At 36.1% G+C, this 12337-nt stretch overlaps 1 protein-coding gene across 1 annotated transcript; it reads right to left on the reverse strand.

Annotated features, from left to right (window-relative positions):
• Positions 1-1550: 1550 nt before the first annotated feature.
• Positions 1551-8086, reverse strand: ap2s1 (adaptor related protein complex 2 subunit sigma 1). Its single transcript, XM_061972917.1, has 5 exons — positions 7920-8086; positions 7462-7611; positions 4163-4276; positions 2717-2776; positions 1551-2335 (listed from the first exon to the last, which is right to left on the reverse strand). The coding sequence occupies exons 1-5, from the start codon at positions 7920-7922 to the stop codon at positions 2234-2236; spliced, it is 429 nt and encodes a 142-aa protein (XP_061828901.1). The 5' UTR covers positions 7923-8086; the 3' UTR covers positions 1551-2233.
• Between the last annotated feature and the right edge of the window lie 4251 nt (positions 8087-12337).

Below are 12337 nucleotides of genomic sequence, written 5' to 3' on the forward strand. Positions count from 1 at the left end.
TTGTTTTTTAAATTGCAACTTTTTCATGTCAGTTTTTTTGTCTGGCAAATAAAAACGGTCATGTTTAGAATTGATTCTCCTTGACAAATTATAGGTTCATATTTTGACTTTTTTTTTCTCAATATGACAACTACTTTCTCATAATTTAACTTAAGTTTTGTGAAATTACAACTAACTCATATTTAGACTATTAAAGATATTTTTCTCAAATCATTTCAACTTTATTCTTGTAACATGCCCCTTTTTTCATATAATGGCTTACAATTACAACCGTTTTCCTTATGTGGAGTTACGCTTGAAAAAAAAAAAACTCATTTGCTGTTGTTTTCTTCTAATTATAACCTTTTCTCATAATTCGATTTAAGATTCTTCAAATGTGTACTTTCGCTCATATTTAGACTTCATGTTGTTCAATTTTAAAAACATTCTCTCATTTTACACATTTTTTGTTGTATCTTTTTCCTCATAATATCTAGACTTCATTACGACTTTTTTCCTACATACAAATTTCTGTCATATTTAGACCCTAAAACTTGATTTTTTTCTTGTATAAAAACTATTCGAACATTGTTATATAATTACCAAATGTTGTCATATTATGACCTAATTCTCAAAATGTGCAAGTTTTTCTCATAATTACAAATTGATATTTTTCCTCATAATGTTGCTACTTTTAATTGCCAGATTCAAGCTTTATTCTTGTCAGTGTGGCTCTAATAATACTCCTTTGCACCTTCTGCAAGTGCACTTTTACGAAGTTTTGTTAATATGCTGTAACTATATAGAACTGTACATTTGATTTTACTTGAACTGTAATAAAAGATTTTAACTGTACCAATTCTTACTAAAGAACAACTGAGGGCTTTTGCTGCTGACAACTGCTCATATCGTAAGGAATCAAGCATCAAGGGCACCCCCATTGTGTCTGTATATTGACTTTGGGTTTGTATTGGACCAGCCACTCATAATAAACCAGCCTTTATGTCATATCAACAATTCAGTTGTTGCTTAGTAACAAATGTCACATACTCTTAAATGACTGTACATGTGAATTAATGTGTGTTGTAAATAAGAGTTGTCCTTAAGGGTGATTGTTGTTTGTTGATTGTAACAATTATGCAAACTCTTGTCAAAGCTGCTTGGGTCTTTTTTCATTGAAAAATCCAGCATGATATAATGCTCACTTTTATGACAGCAACGTGTGAAGAGCCACGCCCTGAAATGTAGCAATGGATCATGTTCATATCAGATCATAGTTTTTCTCTTCAGGAGGCAATGGTGCAAGGACTTGCACAATGAAGAGTAATAGGCCGCCGTGTCTAAATCGGTTTGGTTTGCCTTCCTGGGTCACTTCAGTTACAGCTTGAGTGGTTTTATGTTGTTCAAGTGGATCCATCGACTGATTTATTGATCCTGGGCAGGCTGTCTGGATGACCTCATAATTGAATTTGCAGTGACGTGTAATGCCCACAGTCTGACACCAGAGGGGGCTCAGTCACTGCACTGCAAACCGTGATGTCGCAAGTAATAAGAGGCTAAAACTGCTCACGTACTTCATCTTGTATTTATTTATTTACATATAATAGGACAATTTGTGGGTATTTGTGCTGGGAGACAAGACTAATAATAAAAAAAGGTGGACAAAAGGAAGCAGTACATATTCATCTAGTCTACTCAAAAAACACCTGAAACCACATTTGATAGAATCTGGTTAGTGTTTAAAAAGCCAAAAGTAATGCCTTGTACATTTATTCAACAGGGAAATACTGTGTGAAGCACACACATAGCGTGCTGCTGGAATGATATTTAACATTAAGACACATCGCACAGATCATACCAATAAGAACACGTCACAGTACTGCTTCCTAAGATGTGCAACAAACGAGCACCACCTCATGATAGTTGAAATGTCTTTGTGAAGATGCAACCTTCACCTGTACAGTTGTATCAACACACACTCATGCAGCTGCCACTCCATCTTAATGAGTGTGTTATGACATCACTGGCAGGTTTTAAAAATCCTGTTTGAAAAGGAGGCACTGATCATGATGGTGCTTGTTCATTACACAAGTGCTGATTGGAGGACAAGAGATGTCTCACTTCTGGTGCGAACACGGGGCCTTAAATATTGTTAAAAGTCCCTGAAATGGACAGCCTTCATGAGCAGTGCAACAAAATGACAATATATGAAGTTCTATTGGTTGGATGTCCTCTCCTGGGACCTTTTGCTTTTCTACTCCAGCGACTGCAGCATGAGCAGCTGCTTGAGGACCTTAGTCTGACTGGTCTCCCTGATCTCTCCGGCGAGGAACATCTCATCCACCACCGTGTACACCTGCAGGAAGACAAGACATGTTTACAGTAGATCAGTCACAGTTCCAAAACCACAGAGTGAAAGGCGACTCATGACATTATCTCCTTCACTCCCCAAATAAAACTTCCTGGAAAGTTGCCTCACGAAATGACAAGTTGACAACTCATCACATCATAAAAATAGCCACAGGTTAACAGAAGAAAATGTAAAATATCGCTGAGCTTTCATAATTGTAATGTCAATTAGCAGAGTGTGGGTGGATGTGACAGTTGGCTAGGGAGCCTTTTTTCTCTCTAACAAAAAACACTTGGTGTTAATTACACGTGGGTTGCTATGGCATCTCACTTTCTTCATGTGTCTTCTGTGCTCTCTTGACACCTTTGGTGTGTTAACTATTCTCACCTTGTAGAAGTTGAAGACCAGGTCCAATTCACACACGTTGTGGAAGTACTCATTCAGCACCTTGCAGGAGACGTACACACAATGAGACAACTTAAGAGGGTCATGACATTTGTCACATGTGTGTTAGTGATAGAAAATAGCTGATTATTTAGAAACAGGGTGAGATAGCTTCATTTGTAAAGCAGGGCTGTGTCTTGGCAGTCAAATATCTCTATTACAAGACTACTCTGCTCAAAGATCCTTATTTTGACAGAAAAAACTCTGCTATTTAAGTACCTTTTGCTAAAAGGCAAGTCAAAGAGCCTCTATAAGACAAGAATTCTCTGCTGTTATTAGTGTTTCCCACAAATTGGCAATCTATTTGTGGCAAGGGTGGGTGTAGCCAAGGCAGTGTCAATAAGACAGTGTCATTTGCATAATTTGCGATTATTGTTTTTTTTTGTTTTTTTTAAGACTAAAAACAACGTTAGCATATATATAAAGACAGTTATCAGTGTGAAAATATCTTTATACCTTACATTATATAATTTTGCTGTATTTTTTCTATTGTTGCTGCCTATTTTTTCACTACAATGTAAGACAGGCTGCACTTAGTTTGTGCACTCCGAGTTTATTTTCATATATTATTCTGTCCAATCTAAATGTTAGATTGTTAGTTACTGTAAAACTCAGCTAAACTGTACCTGTCAACATTTACATTTCAAGGTATGAGAAATTTCCTGTGGAAATGGGTAAAAAGGGGTTTTAATCACACATCTTCATTAATCCATTCATTCATTTTCTATTACTTGTCCCTCTCGAAGTAACAGGAGTGGCTGGAGCCTATCAAATCTTTTTTAATTAATAAATAATTGTAGGTCCACTATACCATCCGAGTCACTACCATTGTGTCCTTGGGCAAGATACTTTACCCACCTGCTCGCAGTGCCACCCACACTAGTTTAAATGTAACTTAGATAATGGGTATCACTATGTAATATATAGTGGGGGTAATAAGTGTTTGGTCCCCTGATGTTATTTGAAAGTTTAAGTAGGGAAGATAACAACACTAAATATCCAGAAAAAACAAGAATATTTTTTATAAGTATTTCGATTGAACACATCTTTAAATAAGAGGCTACTTTATACATATTTTTCCACTTCCAAAGGATTCAGACAGACATACAAGCCCTGTTGTAGAGGATTGTTTACTTGAGAATGTATGCTCAAAAAACTAAACCACATCTTTGGTTATGATAAAATCTTAGACTAGACTTGTGTACAAAAATGTTCCAATAATGTGCAGCAAGACAGAAGAGGACATGTTTTTTTAAGAAGACAATTATTAACAGACATTCCTGTAAACAATCAGACCGTAACAACGCAATCATCATAGTTGACTTGCTGAGCAGCATTACCGTATGGTTAACATCATGTGCTGGGAGTGTGCGTGCGTGCGTGCGTTACCTCTACAAAGTTGTGGATTCCTTCCAGATATGCCAAGTTGTTATCAGTCACGTCCACACAAATACAGAAGTAGAGTCCAGCATAGCGTCGGTATATGATCTTAAAGTTTCGGAACTGTGGAAAAACAAGCAGAAATGGGTCATAATTTGGACAGATGCTAATTTCAAGCAATTACAACTAGTGTTGTACATTGTAATGAATTACAGTACTATACTGCCTTTTCTCTTTTTTTCATATACATGCTGGTGCCATGGTGACGTTACTGGTAATCTAAGCCGAAGCGCATGTTGAGTGAGTCAACACACAGAGCACATACGAGGGGATACAGTGTGAAGAGGAAAAATGGAAGAAACAGAAATTTTACTGGTTAATATGGAGATACTTTGGCTTCAAAGCTGACTATAAAGGCAGCGCTATAAACATGGAGCGCCACTCGGCAAGCAGTGCTTTAACACATGCCTCGCCAAAGGTGGCAATACTTCAAACTTAGATAAACATTTTAAGGACAATCATCCAGACCTGCAGAAGGAGTTTAATGCGTGTCAGGTCAGAATGTAGTTGACCAGCTCCCCTGTTGTGCCTATATTGATACGTAGAAGCCGCATACAGCTGGATGGCCCGTTGACCATTTTTAGGGGCGTCAAACCCGCCCACGTAGCATAAACTAATGCAAGTAAATTGACTGAATTTCATAACGAATTCCGTCGATTTATGTTTTATATTCAACAATGTGTGTTTTACCTGCTACATGTCTTACTTGTGCAGCTTTAGCCATAGTATTGTTTTTAGTATTTACTAATGATTGTATTTGTCTTAAAGCACAGACCAAGAGTGGCAGTTATACATCATGCAACATGTAATACAATGTCAAAACTTTCTATTCTAATCTAACCAAATCCCAGAGTATGGCAGAGTAGGGCTGGGCATCGCACAGAGAAACTAGGGTTTGACTCTGTGCGATGCAGAAAATGACTATTTCGTGAGTATTCAAGTATAGGTTTTCAGGTGGAATACACATTTAAGAACACACATGATTGTGGCAGACATGTGATGACTTTTGCTACAGTATAGCCTGTCTAAATGCTACATTTCATTTTCATTGGTGTTTTACAACAAGACAGTAACTAACATTTTGTTCATAATTTCTACTCTTTATATTTCAACATTAAATAGTTGAATCATTTTGAAACAAACAATATCATAGTCGCACAATTAAGTCAAGTCACTTACTTGGCGCTGACCACAGACATGTGGTCTAGTAGGACCACAGAACCGTACGTGTGTGACAGTCCATTACATCGTCTACTGGGAATTAAAAAGTGCCTGCAAAATTATTTTTTATCTGAGTTGGAAACATTTTGTATTATTTGCACAGCTGTGTTATTTATTTTATGTTATGTAATTCTGTGCTACTTAAACAGTTTCTTTTCTGTGCTGTTAATACCCATCTTGACTAACTGGGTTAATAAAAGTGCCACTGACTGTTTACAGTACAGTTGTCATTCACTTCAATTTCGCTAAAAAATGAATATCTTTATATAAATATTTTCACCGGAAAATATATCGAGATGTATAGAGTTTAAGTAAAAATATATCAATATACTTTTTCGGCCATATCGCCCAGCCCTAAGGCAGACTATACGCAATATGTAAAATTATATATCGTTCTTTCAGTATAATTTTTAAAAAGCTGAGTATGTTTAAAGTTTTCTTATTTAAGTCCAGTCTTCTAAAATTATTATTTGGGTGCAATAATAAACATATTTATTATTTAATTTTTTCTGTTAAAATAAAGCCAACAATCAGTGGTCCCCAACCACCAGTCCGTGACGCATTTGCTACCGGGCCGCAGGGAAACATTAAATTTATAAACGACTGCATTTTCTCCGACTTAACTTTCGCCTGTCCCACTAGACACACCAATAAATAAGCTTGTTTATGCTGTAGATGTACAATAAAACTGATAGGAAGTTGCCATTTGTTATAACTTTGTGACATGTGTCACATTAATGAACATATAAAATATAAATGTGACAGATTGTAGCCAAAGGCTGATTTCCATCTGCATTTCATTGAAAAGAAACAAGCCAAGGGCTCCCACTAATTCAACGTTTGTTCAAACCCCGGCCGAGTCATACCAAAGACTATAAAAATGGGACCCATTACCATACTTGCCAACCCTCCCGGAATTTCCAGGGGACTCCCGAAATTCAGCGCCTCTCCCGAAAACCTCCCGGGACAAATTTCCCCCCGAAATTCATGCGAACCTGAGTGACATGTCGACAGCCTGTTTTCACATCCGCTTTCCCACAATATAAACAGTGTGCCTGCGAAATCACGTTATAACTGTAGAATGATAGAGGGCGAGTTCTTGGTCTCTTATGTGGGTTTATTGTTAGGCAGTTTCATTAACGTCCTCCCAGCGCGGTAACAACACACAACAGCAGTCACGTTTTCGTCTACCGTAAAGCAGTTCGTCGGAGGTCTCAAGGTTGGCAAGTATGCCCATTACCTCCTGCTTGGCACTCAGTATCAAGGGTTGGAATTGGGGGTTAAATCACCAAAAAATTATTCCCGGGCGCGGCACCGCTGCTGCCCACTGCTCCCCTCACCTCCCGGGGGGGTGCACAAGGAGAAAACCAAACCAAAACAAACAGGCTAAAGAACAGCTTCTTCCCCAGGGCCATAACCATCCTGAACGGACTGCCCCATTGTCCCTCATAACTGCCTTCTCTTCGGTGCAATAACCCATTCCACCAACCACCCTGTTTTTGTTTTGTTTTTTCATGTATATATTCATTTCACACCATATTCATTGCACTTCTACATTTTTTATATTTTTATATATTTGCACATTGTTTTTTTTGTTTTTTGTTTTTTTCTAGCATGCACACATCGCACTGTATGGAATGGCCTCAATCTCGTTACCTTGCGTAATGACAATAAAGCTGATTCTGATTCTGATTCTGATGGGTCAAATGCAGAGGACAAATTTCACCACACTTTGTGTGTGTGTGTGACAATCATTGGTACTGTAACTTTAAACTTTATAGTGAGTTGTATTTTTCATGCACTTTTTCTGTATTTATCTGGCACATGTGGAAAGCCTGAAAATAATACCTACATTAAACCGGTCCGTGATGCAAAAAAGGTTGGGGACCACTGCCAACAATGACATGTTTTGCGGCCCCCTTTATTTTGAAAAGCATGGCAATACATATTGGTACCTATACGGTAACGACACCACATAGAAAACGGTATTTCAATGCATTTTATTTATTGATGCACATTTTACTCACCTCCACAAAGTTGGTGTGCTTGGCATCCCTGACGGTCACCACAGCATGAACCTCTTCAATTAATTTCTGCTTCTCGTCATCGTCAAACTGCATGTACCATTTGGCCAGTCGAGTCTTCCCAGCTCGGTTCTGGATCAGGATGAAGCGGATCTAACGACATCAAATCACAATAGTCAGCGTCCATACATTTCTGTGGAGGACTATTTGCCTAAATGCTAAGTGTTAGCACGGGTGGACGATCTCATTCAACCGCACACTTCCGGTCAGCATTGTTAGCCACCGTGTAAGACAAGAGCTATTAAGATGTGAACTTGGTTAGTTGTGATTATATTCATCAGCAAATGTAGCTTTAGCAATTGTAAATGAGCAAAGCAGCTAATGGTAACATGGCTAGCGGTGATACGGCACGAGAGCTAAGCATAAATAGCATGTGCTGGGTTCATTGTTGACATATTTACCATTTTCGTCTCCTAAATATACACCTTTGACACTTCACAGAGGCTCGTTCTTGGACAGTTAAACAGTTTTTCTACACAAATACATCAGTAACACTTCCGACCGCTCGTCTGCTATCTTTTCAGGGCTATTAGGAAGTGAAAGCGGAAGTTGTCAGCATCGCCTGGCATGCTGGGTAATGTAGTTCTTTTATACTCGATAGAAGGCAAAGTAATGATTTTCTAAACTACAATAACCGTCGTTCTTTAGTATGGCATTTGTTCGTGCCTTGTTTTTGATCACATGACAGGCACGTTTAATGTCAGTGTCGAGGTTAAAGTGTCTTTATGGCCAAATATTTTTTGGACATTACATTTTTTCTTGAATATTGTGAAATTGATTTTTTTGTATCAAATGATGCTGACAATTTCATTGAATATTAATTTGTGCGCAACGTGTGTGTTTAAAAAATGTTTGTTAAAATTCAGTGTGTAAAAATTCAATGTAAAAAAAAAACAGTGTATAAAAGTTAAGTGTAATAAAAAATACATCTAAAAAAAAAAAAAGTCCATAAAATGCAGTGTATAAAAATTGTGTAACAAAAAAAATATTTGTGCTTCAAAAGTCAAGACCCCTTCCATGTAAGTTAAGACCGAAGCACCTCATTTGCTGGTTCTGAGGCAGGATCCATTGCTCCAGTCTTGAATTACCAGAAGTCAGTGTGAATGTTGTCTGTCTATCTGTGTTGGCCCTGCGATGAGGTGGCGACTTGTCCAGGGTGTACCCCACCTAGCGTTGTGGCCTTCAGCAAGACACTTCACCCTTGCTCCTGATGGGCCTGGTTAGCTCCGTGCATGGCAGCTCCCGCCATCAGTGTGTGAATGGGTGAATGTGGAAAATAGTGTCAAAGCGCTTTGAGTTCCTTTAAAAAAAAGGTAGAAAAGCGCTATATAAGTAGAACCCATTTACCGCCCTAATGCAGCTGAGATAGACTCCAGCATCCCCCGCGACCCCAAAAAAGGGACAAGCGGTAGAAAATGGATGAATGGATGGAGTTTTAAGTTTTAAAACAAATGTTTTTCTGCCCTGAATTTTAAAACACTGTATTTTCAAAAACGGAATTTTTAAACATACACATTTTGCTCACAAATTTGTATTCGATGATATTGTCTGCATAATTTGATGTAAACAATTTCAGTTCACAAAATTCATATGCAGTTACATACTTTCAGTGTCAAAAAAAAGCTTTTGCTATAAAGACATAAATTAACCGCCATACGTAAGGTCTGAAAATGATCAAACATTGATGTGGAAAAATAAGATTTAAAAAAAACATTTAGAAATTAAATACAATAATGGTTTATTTTCTATCATCTTTATTTTCTACCATGTTAAAGGGCAAATGTTACAATTAGATGCCTTATATCAATATTATGATTATAAGTAATTATGTCTGAAATATTCCATACTTTTGTATTGTAAACTAGTACAAGTTTGGACACTATTGGTCGCTCTCTAAGCATTGATAGGAATGAAATATGATGGAGTAACTCGGACTGTCACAGATTGCACAACATTTGTGGTACTTTTTTCACCAAGTACCACCTCAGAAAACACTTGGCTCTCCAAGTACAACCATACTGACCAACATTGAAATACAGTAGCGTAGTAGGCCTAAGTATTCATTAAAAGGAAGGCAGAGGTTTTATTTAACAAGTATGTTTAATATGTTTGGTCACTGTAACATTACATAGTTTGAACAGTAACATTGTGTTTGAATAAATTAAATGATAACATACTACCAGTAGTGGTACAAACACCATAGTTTGCGAATCACTGGAGTAGAGGAATGTTGTAGCCCTTCATGTGACCTACAAGTATCTCTCCTGCAACTGACAGTAGGATGAGTTAAAATGGGAGGAAACATCAATGACAAGGAGCAAAAACCAAGGCAAAAAATATGATATGGATGCGAAACAGAGGCAGCTTATTATTATAGTAGAAACTTTGACCCCTGCTAATCTTGTTTTGTGTGACCGGGGTCATGCAAATATGGCAGAGAGAACAGAGTGTGATTGGACATGAGAGCGTATGTTTATTTCAACAAAGGTCAGTGCTCTTTCAACACAGCCTGACTGTATTTATGCAGCATCATTGGGGAAAACTAAAATGAGCATTAGGAACAAGCAGAGTGCTTTATTGGTAAGTAATGGTGCATCTGTGCTACAGCCAAACACATCTACAGTACTCACAACTATTTAGGAATATAAATTAAGCAACAACATGAATAATAATACAGTACTTATGTCAATGGTATACCCTTTTTAAGCCATTGTGTCTCACCTTTTTAATAGTTGTTAATACTACTGACACTATGGACTAGAGTGGCTGAGAAGTACAAACACAACATGCTGTAAAACATGTGGTTCCCAAAATACGTGTTCAATAATGCTTGTGGTGTCCCCCAAGGGTCCGTGTTGGGGCCAAAACTGTTTAATGTATATATTAATGATATGTTTAATACATCCAAAGTACTGAAATGTATACTATTTGCAGATGACACAAATATATTCTACAGTAGTGATGACTATAATGAGCTCATAAATACAATAAACACAGAACTAAACATAGTAAAAAAATGGATGCACACAAATAAATTATCTTTGAATATAAATAAAACTAAGATAGTGATGTTTGGAAATCGCAACATTACGTCTGAACAGAAAATAAGTATTGATGGTACCCAAATTGAAATCGTAAATGAGAATACATTTTTGGGAGTAATAATTGATAGTAAACTGTCATGGAAACCTCATGTCAGACACATTAAAACAAAAATCTCCAAAAGCCTCTCAATTATAAACAAAGCAAAACTATACCTCAATGAAAATGCACTCCGTACTCTATACTGCACCTTGGTACTCCATACCTTACATACTGTGTTGAAGTATGGGGGAATACTTACCACAACACAATTCATCCTCTGATCATATTACATAAAAGAGCAGTGCGGATCATTCACAACGTTGATTATTTAGAACATACTCATAATCTGTTTATGCAATCAAAGTTGCTCAAATATGATGACCTTGTTAAATATAATACATTAATAATCTTATATAAAGTATTTCACAAATTATTGCTGCCTAATCTACAACGTTTTTTTATAAGACGAGTGCAGGCTCATAACCTGAGAGGCTTTGGATATTTCTTATTGCCGAGAGCTCAAACCACTCATAAATGTTTTTGTGTGTCTGTATGCAGAGTAAAACTATGGAACAAACTGGACTTACAACACAAGCAATGCCAAACTATTAATCGATTTAAACTATTATACAAACATGGGGTCTGGTTCAAATATAGAGATGAGGGTCTTTAATTTGACCTGCTGATGTACTCTGTCTCAAAGTGTTAACATGTGCTCAATGTTTCCTTACCATTATTGCTATGTTGTCTATTACCATTGTTGGTATATTCATTATTCCTACATGGTTGATACAAATTATTGTTACAGTGTAATAATTATTGTTACCTGTGGTAATGCCACTATGATACAACATCTGTATTATAATCCTTGAACAAATTAAGAGTGAAACTCATGTGAATAATAACTGAATGGAGAACTGGGGGTGGGATTAAATAATTTATCTTCTTCCCACTCCCTTTCAGGCAAAACTGGACAGACAATCATGTATTACATACTATACTATATTACATACTATACTATACTTTTGCACTATATTAATTTATATTATTATGTGTTGTCAACTTTGTACTTTTTTATGTCATTGCCTGAAATAAATAAATAAATGAAAATAAAATAATAATGAACATAGTATTAAAGATTTGACTTTCTAATCTCATAATTGTGTCATCTTGTTTCATAATTTCGAATTTTTATCTAATTTTTTTGACTTTATCTCATAATTATAACTTTTTATCTATCATTTATATTTTTAAAATCTCATAATCCTGAATTTGTAGCTCATAATTTCAATTTTTTATGTCATAACTATTCTATGAATTTTTACTTCATAATTAGGAATTTTTCCTCATAATCATGACTTTTTTTCCCCCATAATCTCGATTTTCTTCATTCATAATTTTGACTTTCTCCTGACCTAATAACTTTTCATCTCATAATTTTGACTTTTTATCTAATATTTATGACTATTTATATCATAATTTACATTTTCATATTTCATAATAATGACATTTTATATCATAATTCTGACCTTATCTCATAAACTAGCCTATGACTTTATATCTAATAATTAATCATCTCAAAATTATGACTTTTTATATCCATAATTTGGACATTTTTGTCATAATTGTGACTTTTTAATCATATTATCGACTTTCCTATCTCATATAGATTTTTATGTCATCATTGTGACTTTTTTGTCCTATAATTTTGACTTTTTAAATTCAGAATTATGAC

Source organism: Nerophis lumbriciformis, linkage group LG17, assembly GCF_033978685.3.
Source record: "Nerophis lumbriciformis linkage group LG17, RoL_Nlum_v2.1, whole genome shotgun sequence".
Classification (NCBI taxonomy): Eukaryota; Metazoa; Chordata; class Actinopteri; order Syngnathiformes; family Syngnathidae; genus Nerophis; species Nerophis lumbriciformis.